The 19,435-nt window shown below is 50.1% G+C and overlaps 2 protein-coding genes across 2 annotated transcripts; one reads left to right on the top strand and one right to left on the bottom strand.

Moving 5' to 3' along the window:
* Positions 1-972: 972 nt before the first annotated feature.
* On the top strand, positions 973-13,580 carry tab1 (TGF-beta activated kinase 1/MAP3K7 binding protein 1; the record flags this gene model as incomplete). The annotated part of the gene is made up of 11 exons (XM_067231822.1): positions 973-1,014; positions 1,622-1,752; positions 1,889-2,042; positions 2,916-3,002; positions 3,956-4,094; positions 5,217-5,333; positions 5,920-6,031; positions 10,085-10,229; positions 10,447-10,660; positions 10,942-11,095; positions 13,364-13,580. Coding segments are annotated over exons 1-11 (1,503 nt in total), but the record flags the coding sequence as incomplete, so codon positions are not given.
* On the bottom strand, positions 6,465-7,726 carry LOC136938908 (beta-1,3-galactosyltransferase 2-like). Its single transcript, XM_067231823.1, has one exon. It carries the CDS (start codon positions 7,573-7,575, stop codon positions 6,763-6,765), a length of 813 nt encoding a protein of 270 aa, XP_067087924.1. The 5' UTR covers positions 7,576-7,726; the 3' UTR covers positions 6,465-6,762.
* Positions 13,581-19,435: the final 5,855 nt, after the last annotated feature.

The raw sequence follows: 19,435 nt of genomic DNA, 5'->3' as shown, positions 1-19,435 counted from the left end.
TTGTTCTCATTCAGCTCTGGTAAATCAGCAATCAGCTAATGTTCCCTTTTGTGCTTGTCCCCTGTTCGTACCCGCGAGCACATTTCCAGGGAACTTCTCTCGACGTAAGAAAATAAATGGGGTGCTAGTTTACCCATTTCGGATTGGTTTCAAACAACAACAAAAAATCTAGTAGTATGAGCCAGGTTCGAGAATCGAAGGAGGAGCATGGAAATGCACTCCCCCTATAATTTCAGTTCTGTATATCCTAGCATCAAATGATTCTTACTGTATGTTGAGGTGACTACTATGAGTAACCACAGTAGGTTTCAGGCATCTCGCACTTTCCTAGTCAAAGTTAGCAGGGGGTGCAATTCCTGGCTAGGCCCAAAATGGCCCTGCCCAGAAATGCACGCCCCCTATAATTTCTGTTAAATCCTGGCCTACAGACAGCTAGCTTTCGGTTGGGGTAACTGGTAGTGGTTGTGCTTGAGATGTGGAAAGTGGAGTGTTCTATCCCAGGTGTTGGCGAATGTCGGGTAAAAGTTAAATTTTGCGGTGGGTGTGTGTCTTGGCAGAAAAGGTCACATATATTGATAGCTGTCTTGAGGTTGAAAAAATATTTTCGAAAGGTTGAAAAACGAAATTTGGAAAGAAAGTTAAGAAAAAAGTTCAAGAGGTAAAAAAAATATTTTGAAAAGAAAATTCCTAACTTTTTCTTAAAAAGTTTTTTTTTCACATCTGGACCTGATAGCTGTCGTCAGAATATGTCACTAAATATCCTTTGTAAAATAAAGTTTGAACTGCCACACTCGATGTAAAGTTGTTGGTCTACATGTCTTGCGTGATAGTAGCAATGGGTTGATAAACTGATCACACATTGTGTCTGATCGGTATTCAAGTGTGTACACAATGTTTGTGCATCAGTGAAATGCGCAAGTGCTGCGCAACAAGCTCGCTCATGACCACAACCAAACTTCCAGCTGATGAGTTCCGTTCAAGATGGCGTCCCAGCGCAGGAACCTAATGCAAAGCGTAAGAAATAATAGTTACAAATTTGTGCTTTTGTAAACGTGTGCGTTGATGTTTAATCGATATATAATATTGTCTCTGGGTCACTCTGCGTAGTTAGTTACTCTTAAGTGGTGTGACTTTACGTGTGTCACGGATCAGTTTGCAACAGATGTAGCTAACTGTGCTACTAGAGTTAGGAGTTAGCACTACTGTAGCTAATCCAAAAAGTTATATTTCTGTAATCTTCTGCAGAAAGAAGACGTTGAAACATCTCAGTAGCAGACTGTCTCGATCGTGTCAGTAGTTCTTGTGTGATATTCAGCAAGTCATATTCACTCATTGTTTTTGCTGTCTTTGCTACTGCTAGTGTGACAGCCCGGAAGTGTACACATGAGCTAATATTGTATAAAAATATAGCTCACTTGTGTTCTGTCACGTGGCGTGCTGGTGTTTTATGTTTGTGTGTTGCAAAAAATAAAAATATCACATCGACAAAAATGTATGTAGGTATTTGTTGTGATGGCGAGCCTAATTGATTGGTTCTTGTTAGTCCTACTAGCGACAGCACTAGTCAAGTAATCTGTACTAGCCACGCTAATTCCTGTTGTCTTGTCCACCGCCGACACAGCACCAGAGTTGGACGGACGATCTGCCGTTATGTCAGATGTGCGGTGTCGGTACGGCTCCCAACACCGTCTACGGCCCGGACGGCAAAGGCACCCAGAGCCACCCCAATGAAGACGGACACTTTCGATTCCGGTAGCTAGCTAAGCAAGACATTACACGGGGTAGTCAATTCATAAACCATATTGATCAGCCAGTGGTGGCAATTTAAGTCCAAACATTCCAGACTTGTGTGTGTGTGTGTGTGTGTGCTCGGCTGCTCCTTGATCAGAGGTGAGGATGGCCTGTTCCTGTACGGGGTGTTTAACGGCTACGAGGGCAGCAGGGTGTCGAACTACGTGTCCCAGTGTCTCACCGCTGAGCTGCTTCTCGGGCAACTCAACTCCAGCCACTCTGACGCCGACATCCACAGGATCCTCACCCAGGTAGGGAGGAGGGGTCAGAGAGATCTGTGTGTGTGTGTGTAGATTGGGGGGAATGTGTATCAGCATGGTCTCTGTGTATGGGTGTATGTCAGAGAGATCTATGTGTGTGTGCGTGTGTGTGTGTTACTTTCAGGGATTTGTGTGTGTACGGTGTGTGGGGGTGGGGGGTGTCAGAGAGAGAGTGTGTGTGGGGGTGTGTCAGAGAGATCTATGTGTGTGTGTGCGCGTGTGTGTGTGTTACTTTCAGGGATTTGTGTGTGTACGGTGTGTGGGGGTGTGTGTCAGAGAATGTGTGTGTGTGTGTGTACGGTGTGTGGGGGTGGGGGGTGTCAGAGAGAGTGTGTGTGGGGGTGTGTCAGAGAGATCTATGTGTGTGTGCGTGTGTGTGTGTTACTTTCAGGGATCTGTGTGTGTACGGTGTGTGGGGGTGTGTGTCAGAGAATGTGTGTGTGTGTGTGTACGGTGTGTGGGGGTGGGGGGTGTCAGAGAGAGTGTGTGTGGGGGTGTGTCAGAGAGATCTTTGTGTGTGTGCGTGTATGTGTGTTACTTTCAGGGATTTGTGTGTGTACGGTGTGTGGGGGTGTGTGTCAAAGAGTGTAACAGTGTGTGTGTAACAGTGTGTGTGTGTAACAGTGTGTGTGTGTAACTGTGTGTGTGTAACAGTGTGTGCGTAACAGTGTGTGCGTAACAGTGTGTGTGTGTAACAGTGTGTGTAACAGTGTGTGTGTGTAACAGTGTGTGTGTGTGTAACAGTGTGTGTGTGTGTGTAACAGTGTGTGTGTGTGTGTGTGTAACAGTGTGTGTGTAACAGTGTGTGTGTAACAGTGTGTGTGTGTAACAGTGTGTGTGTAACAGTGTGTGTCGTGTTCTCAGGCCTTTGATGTGGTGGAGAAAAGCTACTTCGAGACCATAGATGATGCTCTGGCAGAGAAGGCCAACCTACAGGCCCAACTACCAGAGGTACACACATACACACACCCTCACTGTTACACACACACTAACTGTTACACACACACTAACTGTTACACACACTGCCCCATACATGCACTCAAGCGCACACTTTTTCTGCCATGGTGCTGATTGACTATGGATTTCTCCTGTGAAGGTGTAGCTGTGATTGCACACTGATTTCAAATCAGTCCTCTGCCGAACGCTTCGTCGGTTTCCATGGTAACTGCAGTTTTGCTGCAGACTGGTGGCTGAGCCATCCCAGAATAATCTCGTCAGCCAATCCTGTCATCTCTATTTCTTTTCTCTCTTTTCTGTTTCTTTTCCATCGTCTGTCTGTCTGTCTCCTCTCTCACACCTTCATCCCCTCCTCCTGTCTGTCTGTCTGTCTCACACCTTCATCCCCTCCTCCTGTCTGTCTGTCTGTCTGTCTGTCTCACACCTTCATCCCCTCCTCCTGTCTGTCTGTCTCACACCTTCATCCCCTCCTCCTGTCTGGCCGTCTGTCTGTCTCACACCTTCATCCCCTCCTCCTGTCTGGCCGTCTGTCTGTCTCACACCTTCATCCCCTCCTCCTGTCTGGCCATCTGTCTGTCTCACACCTTCATCCCCTCCTCCTGTCTGTCTGTCTGTCTCCTCTCTCACACCTTCATCCCCTCCTCCTGTCTGTCTGTCTGTCTGTCTCACACCTTCATCCCCTCCTCCTGTCTGTCTGTCTGTCTCCTCTCTCACACCTTCATCCCCTCCTCCTGTCTGTCTGTCTGTCTGTCTCACACCTTCATCCCCTCCTCCTGTCTGGCCATCTGTCTGTCTCACACCTTCATCCCCTCCTCCTGTCTGTCTGTCTCTTCTCTCACACCTTCATCCCCTCCTCCTGTCTGTTTATTGATCTATCCTTTTCTTTCTCTCTCTTTTGCCCTTTTTTCCTCCCTGTCTCTTCCCCTCATCTCTCCCCCCTCCACCAGGGGGTGCCGTTCCACCAGCTGTCTCCCCAGAACCAGAAGCTGAGTGAGCGTGTGCAGGAGCTGGAGCAGGAAGTGTCTGGGGGGGCGGCCGCTGTGGTGGCCCTCATCCTCAACAACAAGCTGCACGTCGCCAACGTGGGTACGGACACACACACACACAGTCAGACACACACACACTCACACACACACTCACTCACGCACACACACTCATGCACACACACACTCACGCACACACACACACACACTCATGCACACACACACACACTCACACACACTCACGCACACACACACACACTCACACACACACACACACACACACTTACACAAACATTCAGATACACACACACACACAGTCAGACACATACACTCACACACACACTCACACACACACTTACACAAACAGTCAGATACACACACTCACACACAAACTCACGCACACACACACTTACACAAACAGTCAGATACACACACACACACACACTCAGACCATGCCTAGGTGTTTTGCTCCTCTGGAAAGGCTCCTTGACCTTCAGGTGTCTGTTCGTATTGCGTGCACATACACACACTCTCTCACACACACTTACCTAGAGTGCTTCTCCAATTCAAGACACACACATTATATGAAACAGGAAATGTCAGTCAGCGGTGTGCCTCCCTTCATGGGAACTATCAGCCCACTCGACCACTCTGCAATCACTGCTGGAGGAGAGAGGAGCAGGGGGGAGGACCTGCTGTCTAATTGGCTGGCTGACTAGCTGTCCTGCTGATTGGTTGGATGGCCTGACTGACGATCTGTGTAGCCGATTGGCCGACTGTTCCACATTTCAGAGAGTTAGGGCCCCCTCTCTCTCTCTCTCTCTCTCTCTCTCGTTCTCTCCCCCATTCTCTCTCTCCCCCCCCACTCTCTCTCTTTCTCTCTCTCCCTCCCTCGAAGGGTATCTGTCCGTAATTCTTCAAATGTTATTATGCTCCAGAGAGGAGGGGGGGAGTGGAGGACAGAGGGATGGGGAGCAGAAAAGGAATGTCATGACTTCGAGAGGTGGACAAGTAGAAGCTGTTCTCTCTCTCCCGCTGTGTGTGGGGTCAGGGGTCAAAGTTGAATGTGTGTGCGCGCGCTTCCAGCATTGAAGAACGGCTTACATAGGTATTCAGTGTGTGTGTGTGTGTGTGTGTGTGTGTGTGTGTGTGTGTGTGTGTGTGTGTGTGTGTGTGTGTGTGTGTGTGTGTGTGTGTGTGTGTGTGTGTGTGTGTGTGTGACCAGGTACCAACAGGGCCCTGCTGTGTAAGTCCACAAGTGACGGTCAGAACCAGGTGATCCAGATCGGCCGGCCTCACACCGTGGATAACGAGGAAGAGCTGCAGAGACTGACAGCCCTGGGTGAGACAAGCTCCCTCCCTCATCCCTCCTCTCATCCCTCCTCTCCTCTCCTCCCTCATCCCTCCCTCATCTCTCCTCCCTCCTCTCCTCCCTCCTCTTCTCTCTCATCTCTCCTCCCTCCTCTCATCCCTCCCTCATCCCTCCTCTCCTCCCTCCTCCATTATCCCTCTCCTCATCCCTCCTCTCCTCTCTCCTCTTCTCCCTCCTCTTCTCCCTCATCCCTCCTCTCCTCCCTCCTCTCCTCCCTCATCCCTCCTCTCATCCCTCCTCTCCTTCCTCCTCTCCTCCCTCCTCTCCTCCCTCCTCCCTCCTCTCCTCCCTCCTTATCCCTCCTCTCCTCCCTCCTCATCCCTCCTCTCCTTCCTTCTCTCCTCCCTCCTTATCCCTCCTCTCCTCCCTCCTTATCCCTCCTCTCCTCCCTCCTTATCCCTCCTCTCCTCCCTCCTCTCCTCCCTCCTCATCTCTCCTCCCTCCTCTCCTGCCTCCTTATCCCTCCTCTTCTCCCTCCTCTCCTCCCTCCTCTTCTCTCTCATCTCTCCTCCCTCGTCTCCTCCCTCCTCATCCCTCCTCTCCTCCCTCTCTCCAGGTCTGGACGCGGGGCGCTTGAGGCAGTCAGGGCTGATAGGAGGGCAGAGCTGCACCAGGAGGATTGGAGACTACAGGGTTAAATTCAACTACACAGACATGGAGCTGCTCAGGTGAGCACACACACACACTGACACACACACACACTGACACTGACACACACACACTGACACACTGACACTGACCCACACACACTGACACACACACACTGACACACACACACTGACACGCACACACTGACACACACACTGACACACACACACTGACACAGGGACACTGTTTGATGTCTTGTTTTATTTGACTATACACACACACACACACATCTGAGACAAACACCCCCATAAAATGCTGTCAGGAATGAGTAAATGATTTGAATAGGATTCAAATGAGTATGAGAACCTAATGTAAATGAACTTCCATTTAGAGAGCAGTTCATCTCCCAGATAAAAACAAACCTCTCTCTCTCAACCCCCCCCCCCCACGCTCAACTTCTCACAATCTCCCACACACAACTTCTCACCAGAAAGCATTTTTGGAATTTGTAAAATTGGGGTGTGTAGTTACTCCTTAAATCTGGGATATGCAAATCATCAGAGGTGGTGAGGTTTGACCCTGTTGTGACAAATCCGTACGGCAGGGTAGGTAAAGGTTTTGAGAAGGACTTGTCATTTGTGATGAAATAAACTTCACCAATCAATACATCAAACGCTCTGATAGTTAAATAAAATAAATACCATATATGTAGGAGCAAACTGCATCTCAATTTAACAAAAAGTCCTTAATCGACACACAAATTGTCCACCTTTCTAGCATATCATCGCCACCATCCATCCATTTTCCTCCTTCAGTTCAACATTGGGTTACAGGGAGGTTCAGGTCTATGCAAATCAGTCCAGTACTCCACCAGCTGCGTAGACCCGCCCAGAATATAGGTGATGACCGAGGAAAACTCACAGCGATTGTACGTGTGAAGGTAGGCCTTCCATCGAGATGGATCGAGAGGGCTAGTGGGCCCGAGTCCTAGCTTCTTCAAACACGCGCCCACGTAGGCGTCCTCGATGTTAAAGGGCTGGACGTCCTTGGAGACCTCCACCAGCTTCCCCGGGAGGTCGTTGGAGAACACGTAGCCCATGCCGAGCGTGTAGGTGGGGTAGGTGGAGTAGGGGTACATGTCCTCCGGGACGTACCATTTGGAGCCGGGGTCGCGGACGACCGGCCTGTCCCACATCAGCATCCCCGTCAGGTAGTTCTCCTTGGGGATGCCCGGCGTCTGCAGCATCGCCACCAGGTTCTGGACGTTCAGGAACATGTCCGAGTCGATCTTCATGGCGTAGGAGGCGCCGGGGCAGCGGGTGGCGAGCCAGTCCATGATCACCATGGTCTTGATGGTCAGGTTGATGTAGCTGTCCATGAAGTCGCCCTGGATCAGGTCGCGGTGCGTCCGGCTCTCCTGCCTGACGTTCTCCAGCTGCTGCTCAGCGTCCGAGCCCCCAGGGAGGCCGAGCAGGAAGAGGGTCAGCACCAGCTGGCCCCGGACCAGGGTCTCGTTCCCCCACGTCCTCCGGATGGCGTCCCGGGCAGCCAGGTTGTGGGGCGCCACCGGAACCATGAGTACCAGAAAAGGGGACTTGGTCTCACACACGCCTGGCTCGTCCATGATGAAGCGGTAGTTGCGTGGGTAGATGAAATGGTAGCTGTTGGTGTAAAGTGTGGTACTGAAATTGCTCTCTAGATCCGGATTGGGCGTAGGAATTACGCTTGGGAGCACCGGTTGGCTCTGATTGGTTGTTCTAGACCTCGCCCACTGGAACCCGATGGTTCTATTTGTCCATACAGTCCAATAATGTGTAATGTCAAAGTCTCCCCACCAGAAACTCTGGAGTCCTCTGAGGGAATTGATTGAGATAACATATATGCTGACCAGACCGAGAGCACCTACCACAAGCAGACCAAGGAAACAGAACCTTATTGCCCTGTTGGGGCGCCGCAGGACGTCCATATCTAGACTAGAGAGGGGAGAGAGAAAAACAACTGTAGAAAACGTCGATGTTTATTGCGTGACATTTTATCTGATTCACTTCCTTGTTATTTTTTCTGATTGATGTGGCTCTGATTCCATGGATTCTACTTGATAAATTCTGGCTAAATGGAATCTACTGATTTATTGAGAGCTTGTTTGAGTGTTTCATAAATCCCCAAAAGAGTGATGCATTGTCACGGTAGCAATTAATAGGAATAATATAAGAATGCATAGTGTTATTTTACACTTTTAAAAAACTATTCAACCTGTTAAATCATCTACACGTTTTAAATTTCGGTTAACTGCATTAACTACGTAGCCATCAAAAACTAGTCATCCGAACTAGCTAAACAAGTCGATCTAGTAGGCTACATCTTGTAGCTGCATGGTTGTGTTCTGCCTGACCTGCTACGCTAACAAGTGATAACCAATCATGTCATGTAGCTTGTAAATGACATTGACAGTTCATCAGAGTTGGCTTTCATTCTCTGGAACTTTAGCGCAAGCTAACCATTCCATCTCCACTTTGAACACCTGTGTCTACGCAACATTAAAAGGATCTGTTCTGAGTCTTACAGAGCAAGATTCAAAGTGGAGGTGGGGAGACACCCTGGCCCACCTAGGTAAAGCTGGAAAGATATTCTTAGATTCAGTAACTAATTACAGAAACGTTGTTAAGACACATTTACATTTAGTCATTTAGCAGACGCTCTTATCCAGAGCGACTTACAGTAAGTACAGGGACATTCCCCCGAGGCAAGTAGGGTGAAGTGCCTTGCCCAAGGACACAACGTCATTTTGCACAGCCGGGAATCGAACTGGCAACCTTATGATTACTGGCCCGATTCCCTCACCGCTCAGCCACCTGACTCCCTACATAAGACATGCAATTATTGCTTTGAGTCTGAATATTTTTCCAACATTACCTAACACCCCGGCTATACCTTATCTACTCAAGACTGAAGTGGTCTTTGCTTGATGTCTCTCACATCTTATTGTAGCCTATGACTTTCTGTTGCATTGGTAGTTATAATATGTTGACAAGTAGGCTGAGGGTCAAGGTGTGGTCTGGTTTTTAGACGTCATGATCGGATTTATAAATGATTTCTCTTTTCTTTTCCAATTTTTTACAATAGCCTACTTCATGTTCTACCATACCATATTATAAATAATAAAAGTCTGCTCTGATTAGCTTTTTACAGCTGAAAGTCAATACTGCCACAGTAGGCTATTCATTAGAGTTCATTAAATCCCTCAAACCCTATGAGGATCTACGTACAGTCTGAGTCTAATCAAAAGATCAGGTAGATTAGCATGTTAAATGTTCCTGTTCGTGGATATTGTTATGGACATGTTCATATTTATATTTCTGTTATGGAGGGTAATGTTAACAGATCAGGCACAATGTAATTTCCCTTATCCGCTATTTATGAATTCACACAATGTCTGTATCGATTAACTCGAATAAAAAACGAATACAGAAAATATTAATTGATGGATAAATTGTGGGTTTAGTCTAACAAGCACACCGAGAGTATGATGGAGAAAACTCACCTTCTCCTGTCCTGCCTGTTCTGTGTGTGCAACCGTGTGTGTGACCGGTTACATCAGTTTGATCTCAGATTTACATTTACATTTACATTTAGTCATTTAGCAGACGCTCTTATCCAGAGCGACTTACAGTAAGTACAGGGACATTCCCCCGAGGCAAGTAGGGTGAAGTGCCTTGCCCAAGGACACAACGTCAGTTGGCATGACCGGGAATCGAACTGGCAACCTTCGGATTACTAGCCCGACTCCCTCACCGCTCAGCCAACTGACTCAGATGGATAGTTGCTTAATATGATATATTTACATTTATTCATTTTGCTGACGCTTTTATGCAAAGCGACTTCCAAGAGAGAGCTTTACAAACGTGCATCGGTCACTGATCATAAACAAACCCTCAAACATTGCGAGCAGCCAAAACATGAAGCATACATTGTGCAAAACCAAATAAGAGCCAAAGGGAAGAACCATAAGAGCAGGCAGTTAAACAAGTTACAATTAAACAACGTGAACCTCACGTGCGAGAGTGCACTCTCTCTCTCTCTCCCCCTCCCCCTCCCTCCCTCCTTTACTCTGCCCATCTCTCTACCCCCATCAGCACGGCCAAAAGCAAACCAATCATAGCAGAGCCAGAGATTCAAGGTAGCCAATCTCTGGATGGAGTTACAGGCTTCCTGTTGCTGATGTCAGAGGGGCTGATCAAAGCCCTGGAGTCCGCCCACGGGCCTGAACAAGCCAATCAGGTGAGTGTATTCGCCTGGACAAGCCAATCAGGCGAGTGTATTCGCCTGGACAAGCCAATCAGGCGAGTGTATTCACCTGAACCGAGGTTTTATCATTGTTTCACTAATCTGACCTTCCTTAACTTTACCTTCACCTCTCTGTGTCCCTCTCTGTCATTGTCTCTCTTTGTCCCGTTCACTCTTTCTCTCCCCCACTTCCCCCCCCCCTCCCCCTCAGGACATGGTTGCCATGGTGGCGGCGGAGCTGGCCCAGCAGGGCAGCCTGGAGGCGGTGGCCAAGGCGGTGGTGGAGCGAGTGCGTCGCGTGCATCACGACGTGTTCTCCAGCGGGCGGCAGCGGGCGCCGCTCTGCTCTCGCCACGAGGACATGACCCTGCTCATCCGCACGCTCAACTACACCCTGCCAGACGGGACCCTGACCCCCACACAGGGTAGGACACACACACCATGCACACACACACACACACACATGCAGGGTAAGACACACACACACACACACATGCATGGTAGGACACACACACCATGCACACACACACACACACAAACATGCTGGGTAGGACACACACACCAGACACACACTGACACACATGCAGGGTAAGACACACACACCAGACACACACATGCTGGGTAGGACACACACACCAGACACACACTGACACACTTTGAAGAAGCCCACACACTCACATAATAACGTGTGTGTGTGTGTGTGAAGGGGGTCGTATCTACCCTGTGTCAGTCCCCTACTCCAACAGCCAGAGCACCAGTAAGACCAGCGTCACCCTGTCCCTCGTCATGCCTTCCCAGGGGACCCTCACCAACGGCACCAACACTGCCTCCACCCTGGAGGAGGGCACGCCCACGCCTGGGTAGGACACACACACACACACACACGTATACACACACACATACACACACACACACGTGTATATACACACACACACACATACACACACACACGTGTATATACACACACACACACACGTATACACATACACACACACACACACACACACACACGTGTATATACACACACACACACGTATACACACACACACACACACACGTGTATATACACACACACACACACACATATATACACACACACACATACATACATGCATACACACGGACACATTTTGCATAAAAACTGTCCAAACACACATGGGTAAGTAACACACACACACACACACACACACCGCAGGGTGCACTGTGTGTAGAGGACGTGTGCATGCGCTTGCTTTCATCATTCATTCCCTCTCTTCATTCCTCCTGTCCTCCATGTCTCTGTTTTTTCCTCTCCTCCGCGGCGCCCTCTTCTCACTCGCCCCTCCCTTCATCACGTTCTCTCCTTCCTTTCTCTTCACTCCATCCTCACTGTCCTCTGTGTGCCTCCCTCCATCACCTGCTCCTCTCCACCATCACCTGCTCCTCCTCCATCACCTGCTCCTCTCTACCTCCATCACCTGCTCCTCTCCACCTCCATCACCTGCTCCTCTCCACCATCACCTGCTCCTCTCCTCCTCCATCACCTGCTCCTCTCTACCTCCATCACCTGCTCCTCTCTACCTCCATCACCTGCTCCTCTCCTCCTCCATCACCTGCTCCTCTCCTCCTCCATCACCTGCTCCTCTCCTCCTCCATCCCCTGCTCCTCTCCTCCTCCATCCCCTGCTCCTCTCCTCCTCCATCACCTGCTCCTCTCCACCACCATCACCTGCTCCTCTCCTCCTCCATCACCTGCTCCTCTCTACCTCCATCACCTGCTCCTCTCCTCCTCCATCACCTGCTCCTCTCCTCCTCCATCCCCTGCTCCTCTCCTCCTCCATCACCTGCTCCTCTCCTCCTCCATCACCTGCTCCTCTCCACCTCCATCACCTGCTCCTCTCCTCCTCCATCACCTGCTCCTCTCCTCCTCCATCACCTGCTCCTCTCTACCTCCATCACCTGCTCCTCTCCTCCTCCATCACCTGCTCCTCTCCTCCTCCATCACCTGCTCCTCTCCTCCTCCATCCCCTGCTCCTCTCCTCCTCCATCACCTGCTCCTCTCCTCCTCCATCACCTGCTCCTCTCCTCCTCCATCCCCTGCTCCTCTCCTCCTCCATCACCTGCTCCTCTCCTCCTCCATCACCTGCTCCTCTCCACCTCCATCACCTGCTCCTCTCCTCCTCCATCACCTGCTCCTCTCCTCCTCCATCACCTGCTCCTCTCTACCTCCATCACCTGCTCCTCTCCTCCTCCATCACCTGCTCCTCTCCTCCTCCATCACCTGCTCCTCTCCTCCTCCATCCCCTGCTCCTCTCCTCCTCCATCACCTGCTCCTCTCCTCCTCATCACCTGCTCCTCTCCTCCTCCATCACCTGCTCCTCTCCTCCTCCATCACCTGCTCCTCTCCTCCTCCATCACCTGCTCCTCTCCACCTCCATCACCTGCTCCTCTCCACCTCCATCACCTGCTCCTCTCCTCCTCCATCACCTGCTCCTCTCCTCCTCCATCACCTGCTCCTCTCCTCCTCCATCACCTGCTCCTCTCCTCCTCCATCCCCTGCTCCTCTCCTCCTCCATCACCTGCTCCTCTCCTCCTCCATCACCTGCTCCTCTCCTCCTCCATCCCCTGCTCCTCTCCTCCACTCGTCTAGTCGCCTCCCTCCATCCACGCGCCCGCTCGTCCCTCGGTACACTGCAGCCCATAAGTGAACTCCCTCTCTCCTCTCCTCCCTCCCTCCCTCTCCTCTCCTCTTCCCCCTCCCTCCCTCTCTTTCTCTCCCACCCCGACCCCGCCCTCTTCTCTCTCTACTCCTTCACTGCCCCTCCTGCCGTCCGTCTCTCCTCCTCCTACCCTCCCCCTCTGCCCGCTCCCCTCTACTCCCACTCCACCCCCGCCCCGCTCCCTCCCCATACACCTTTCTCCCCCTTCTTCTCCTCCACTCCTCTCTCTCTCCCCATCCCTCTCTGCTACCCCAACCCAACCCCCCTCCCCTACACCACCTCCCCCTCTCCCCTCCCCTACACCACCTCCCCCTCTCCTCCTCTCCCCTTCACCCCCCTCTCCCCCCGACCCCAACTCCCTCCCCTTCGCCACCTCCCCATCTGATCCCCTCCCCTCCACCCCCTCCCCGTCCTCCTCTCCGTCCACCAGCCAGAGCCCCACGGCCACCCTCCAGTCCTCCAACACCCAGACCCAGAGCTCCAGCTCCAGCTCAGGGGACGGGGGCAGCCTGTTCAGGCAGAGGGGAAGCCAGGCGGCCCAGCCGGACGAGACCGGCCGCGTGCCCCCCTACGTGGACTTCACCCACTTCTACCGGCTGTGGGGCATGGACCATGGGGACGCCACGCAGGGGGGACTGGGGCCCCCAGTGAGGGAGGGGGGGGCTGGGGCCCCAGTGAGGGAGGGGGGGCTGGGGCCCCAGTGAGGGAAGGGGGGCTGGAGCCCCAGTGAGGGAGGGGGGGCTGGGGCCCCAGTGAGGGAAGGGGGCTGGGAGGGGAGGGCATAGAGAGGGTGGGGGTACCACACGAAAGGGGGAGGGAGGAGAAGGGTTGGGGCCACCTCAGGGATGTGATCCCAGGGACATGCAGGAGGAGCTGTTAGATCTCTCTCTCTCTCCCGCTGGTACAGAGAGGGTACAATGATGAACCAGATGAGGAACAGTGAACCTGTATGTCGGTCAGTCTGTCTGCGTTGTTATGAACAGTGTTCTCATGTTTTGTTACATGCGTGTCTACATGTGAATGTATGTTGTCCGTTTTAGGGTGTTTTATTATTCACACATTTTACCGCAGTTTGTCTGTCAGGAGAAATAGTGCCTTGCAGAATAAACTATACTACACATGCTAACTTTAATTGCTCATAATTTGAGATGGATGAGAAGAGATTAACAGATGAAGTGCGTGCGTGTGTGTGTGTGAGAGAGAGAGAGAGAGGGGATTTTCCTCACCCCATAAAACATCACATTAAAAAAAGATGATCAATCTCTAATGTCGAAATGGCATCAGTGGTCTAACTGCTCTTATCGCAGTCACTCATTGGACTCAAGTGTGGACCGATAACTACTAAGTCTAGACAGATGATTTGCGTAAGAACTGTGGGCGAAGTAGATGCGTGCAATGTTATGAATTGTAGTTTGGTATCCAGTATAACCTCCAGTTTCATGTTAACGATTGATATTGGGCACTGCCCGAAAAGACCTGCCAGATAGTAAAGTATACCGTATCGCACGTGCCGACCTTTGTTCTTATAATTATACAATACACCACATAAACAGGGACTTGACAATGCAGTTTGTTTCAGTAGACACATGGGATAGTCGTTAATTAGCAGTTCGGCCTCCGTCTCAATCAGTTTGTTTGTGTCTGCGGATTTCCACATCAAAACAGCCCATCCGTCTCCATGACTCCGCCAAAAGAAAGGCTCTTTTCCTCCCCTCTGTCTCCCAGACATAGTTCGACACAAATCGCTCGTCTCCGTTTGTGTTACCCTTCAGTTCTGAGGCGGTTAAGTGGAATTAATGTGTCCTCGTTGCCTCCACCACGCTTCCGCATGTTTTCCCTCAAACCCTCCCTCCCTCAATTCACCTCGGACCCCCGTCTCCAGCTCACTAGCATCTCTCCTCTCTCTCCCAGTCCCTGTTTTGTCAATACTCATATATTTATGCGTTCTGAATATGTCTCCGCCCTTTATGAAAGATGCAGGGCTGGCGGAGAAATGCAGTTCAGAGAGATCGAGGTGGTTCTCTTAACCCACAGAAGACCGAACGCTTTTTAAATGTCCCAAACCCTTTCAGTATTTGATTGTGTGTGCGGATGGGCGTAGATATCCCAGAGCGAGAAACGTAGGCTTATGGGAGGAGCAACTCGTAACATAAAATAACAAAATATTGAGGCTTTTATGAACATACTATACATCTACGGACACTAGTGTGTCGGCTAGATGGCCACCACACTGGCACGGATTATGATGTTGGGTTTATGTGTATCAATTCAGTCCCTTCACACACGACTGGGATTCTAGTCTACATGGCAGGCGGCCCAGCAACGTTGCTCGCTCTCTCGCTCGCTCCCCCTTGCTCTCGCGCTCGCTCTCGCTTGCTCTCCCCCTCGCTCTCTCGCTCGCTCCCCCTCGCTCTTTCCGTGTTTACAATTTCGCCTTTATTTCAACCGGCCCCAGAGCCCCCGTCAGTGCCCCCCCGCCCCGTCCACTCTCACTCCGTCCTCTGTGATAACCAAACCCACGCGGGGAGGAGCTGCCTGTCCCGTCTTATGCACCCCCCTCCCGGCGCCCTCTCCCCCACTACTCATTACTGGCAGAGAATGAAAAGAAAGCGGGTAAACGGCACAAGAGAGGAGTCTGTTTCTTACGCGAGCGGAAAGGCGTCACGTTCGCATGCAGGGGCGCTGTTGAATGAGGCTGAGGACAGGGACCGCTGCCCTGCAGATAACGGCGAGAGCTCGAGATAGAGAGGGGTGGGGGAGAGAAGACAAGAGGAGGAAGCGGCGACGGCGAGTCATAAAAACGTCAAAAGCGGTGTAACCGTGGAGGACGACACAGCGATTTCCTGTCTCGCTCATCACCTCAGCCGGTGGATGGATAGGCTAACCTATTCCTTCTGCAACCGATGATCTGACTCGAGCAGATTCGTGTTCCGTGCACGCCACCAAAATCGGTACCCTTTCTCTCCTCGGTTTTCCTTCATTAGCTAGAATAACTGTACATCGACATTCAAACGAGCGGAGATCGAGACTAGCGAACAAAACGGGCAGATCACCGGATTCAATCACCGGAATCTACCCCATCCTAGGGCAACGGGAGAAGAACCGTGGGTTTTCCCTCGGTGCAAACACCGCACAGCCTCAATCAGGGCGATGCAAGCTCTGCAATAAATAACTATGTAACAGTCAGAACGGAGACCCCGGTTCTCTGTGCACCGAGACAGGGCATCGCCACCGGATTGGAATGGAATAGATTTGCGATAGCACAACAACCGAACGGCGACGACCAGAAAGGGTTCTTATCGTCTATGACCATCAAGAGACATCCACACAGGCAATGGGTGAGATACGGTTGCTTTTTGGATGGTTTGCAAAAACAGGGGTGGGGGGGGAGGGGGGGGGGGGGGGCTTGGTTTGTTGAAAGACGGCTCAAGACCTCTGTCAATGCACTTGTCTTACTGCAATGACGGCACCGTGTGATGTTTGTGTGTGATATCATCTTATGAAGGTAAAGTTGGTCGAGATGTAGCCTATCCATACCAAAGGGGCATTACAGTCTCTGTCCTGAACGGCAATTTAACCTGTAAACGATCCTGTAATCATTTGCTGTTTGGCATTATTTATCCCAGACTTTATAGAATGCAAATACACGATCAATCTTCCACTCCTTTGGATTTTACCCGAGTGCAGTTGTTTAATAACGTTCCAGATGTTTCGTGCTTCCTAAGCGATAAGTGGAGGTTGTATTTCCCCATGACCGACAGAGGCGGACATACGGCTAAAATACACACACACACAAACACACGCACCCACACATTAGTGGAGGCCCATATTTGAATACTTGTAAACATGCTGTCATAGACGATCCCGTCTTTAGCTTGGCGCTGTTATGTGTTTCGACCCGGACATAGATTCCCTGCGTTGCCAACATCATGCTTAAAGGTCGCGCGCGCATGAGCCCTGCATATAGGCATATGGTTAGACCGTGCGTTGTTTTTTTGTATTTTTTTTAAAACTGTGATGCTGGCTTCCCGGGAAGGCAGATGCAGCTCGTGCTCATGGCCAGATCAATTTCACCACCTAATCGGTTGGCTAAAAGACCGAACGGCCAGCTGCCTTATCTCTACCAGTGCTAAATCAATACCCTATTCCATCTGTCGGTGGGCTGTGCACATGGGAGGGGGCGAGAGGGTCTCAAGGCGGTGACTAACGTGATCTACCGTGTGTTGCGAGGGAGCGGAAGGGTAGGGATGACGGGGAGGAGGTGAGGGGGAAAGAAACGAAATAGAAGGTGAGACAAGGAGAGGGCCAGGATGGAGGGAGTGATGACGAGCTAAAGAGAACGAGAGGAAGTCCCAAAGAGAGTCGAATTTCAGCTCAGCCCGGAGTTCAAACACAGAATCAAACAAATCACATATTTAACACTAATATTCACAAAAACACACAAACACACACAAACACAAGCACTCTCCATCACTGTTTCTCACTTTCTTTCAATCTATGTATCTTCCTCTTTCCCCTCTCTCCCCCCCCCCTCTCTCTCTGTCTCTCTGTCTCTCTGTCTCTCCTCCTGTTCTCCAGTCATTCAAGCCACATGACTGTCCTGGCAGGGTCTCTGTAGGTCTCATATCCTGGAGGCTGAAAGGAGAATGGAGGGAAAGTCTTACCCCTTCTTTTGTCTCTTTTCTTGTAGTTTCTCCTCCTCTTGTTCCCTTAGTTCCATCACCTTCTTCCCTTTCCCATCTTCTATTGGCTTCCCCTTCCATGTCCCCACCGGGCATCCTGTTTTGAGACCACTTCTAATGATGAGCAGGTCTCTAGATGGCCGTGCTGGAGGGGACGCCAGCAGCAGGGCATTAACAGGTTCACGGTTCCGATCTAAAGGTCTGACTTCGGGGTACATATGGTTAAGTCCTTCTGGTGTGTATTTTCTTTTCTATCTCTCCCCTCCCTCCCTTTTCTCACACCCAGTAACACACACACACTCACTTATTAATAAGGCTAATAAATAGTTAACTAGTCTCTGTTCCATGCAGTCTCACACACACATAGTCGCGTACACACACAGCCGAGTGAAAAAAAGTAGGCCCACACAAACTGATGAAGGTGTGCCTGGAAAGGGAGGAGAGAGGGAGGAAGGAGGAGAGAGGAGGAGAGAGGGAGGAAGGAGAATAGAGGAAGAGAGAGGGAGGAAGGAGATGAGAGGAGCAGAGGCGTGAGGAAGGAGATGAGAGAAGGAGAGAGGGAGAAATGCAATTAGAAGAAAATTTTATAATTTGCAAATTCCAATTAAAATCTGGCTAAAATATTTGATAGTGTGATCCAGCCCATTGCGCTGTATGGTAGTGAAGTATGGGGTCCACTCAGTCATCATAGCTATACCGCTGGGACAAACACCCAACAGAATCTCTACATGCAGAATTCTGCAGATACATCTTACATGTCACAGAAAGACGCCAACAAATGCATGTAGAGCAGAATTAGGCAGATACCCAATGATTAATTAATATCCAAAAGAGAGCACTAAACTTCTTCAATCACCTTAAATCCAGCCCTCTAGACACCTCCACTCCAAAGCCCTCCAAACCCAAGAGCTGAACCCAGATAAGAGTCCCCTATGTCAGTTGGTGCTGAGACTCACTGCCCCCACCCAGACACACCCTTGACCAGTCTCACACCAACACTGCTTTCCAAACACCAATCAGAGTCCAACCAAATTATAACACAATGTAAAGAAACCTACCCTGGAACATGGAAAGAAGAAACTAAAAGCCAAAGTCGATTAGAATGTTATCTAGCCTTAGAAAGAGATTAGAAACTGGCAGAATATCTCTATACTGTCAGAGATAGAAGCACAGGACAGATCCTAACCAAGTACAGGCTCAGTGACCACCAATTGGCAATTGAAACAGGACGACACAAAAAAATCATGGCAACCAAAAGAAAACAGAATATGTGTCACTGTTCGACAGGTGAGTTGAGACAGAGATGCACTTCCTCCTACAATGTGAAACATTCAGTGATATAAGAAATGATTACTGTAACAAACTCCACTCTGTAATATCAGATTCAAAGGTCGTAGTGACCTCTCAAAGGTAAAAATCCTCCTAGGAGAAGGAGACAGGGCATACCTTGCTGCCCAGTATGTAATCAGTATGCCACAACCTGAGAGACAGTGAGTGACCTAGACACACAAGGCACACACACAAAGCACACACACAAATATACTATGTGTATGACTGACATGTGTATGTCTGTATATATGTATATATATATTACTTAATCAATCCTTTTAATCTTTCAACTGAATTTGCATGTTTGGTTGTTATAGTAATAGTTGTAATAGTATACCGATGTCCATAGTAATGATATGAATACTGTTTCTGTGGCTCCACCGTTGCTTTGGCAATATGAACATTTGTTCCTTAATGCTAATAAAGCCAATTGAATTGAATTGAATTGAATTGAATTGAGAAAGGAGAAGAGAGGAGGAGAGGAGGAAGGA

The sequence above is a fragment of the Osmerus mordax genome (genome assembly GCF_038355195.1).
Source record: "Osmerus mordax isolate fOsmMor3 chromosome 21 unlocalized genomic scaffold, fOsmMor3.pri SUPER_21_unloc_2, whole genome shotgun sequence".
Lineage (NCBI taxonomy): Eukaryota > Metazoa > Chordata > Actinopteri > Osmeriformes > Osmeridae > Osmerus > Osmerus mordax.
The sequence above is the reverse complement of the archived record's forward strand: the minus strand, read 5'-3'. Positions and strand labels throughout refer to the sequence as shown.

Coding starts and splice junctions, on each gene's coding strand:
- LOC136938908 (XM_067231823.1), bottom strand. CDS start 7,575: ATGGACGAGCCAGGCGTGTGTGAGACCAAGTCCCCTTTTCTGGTACTC.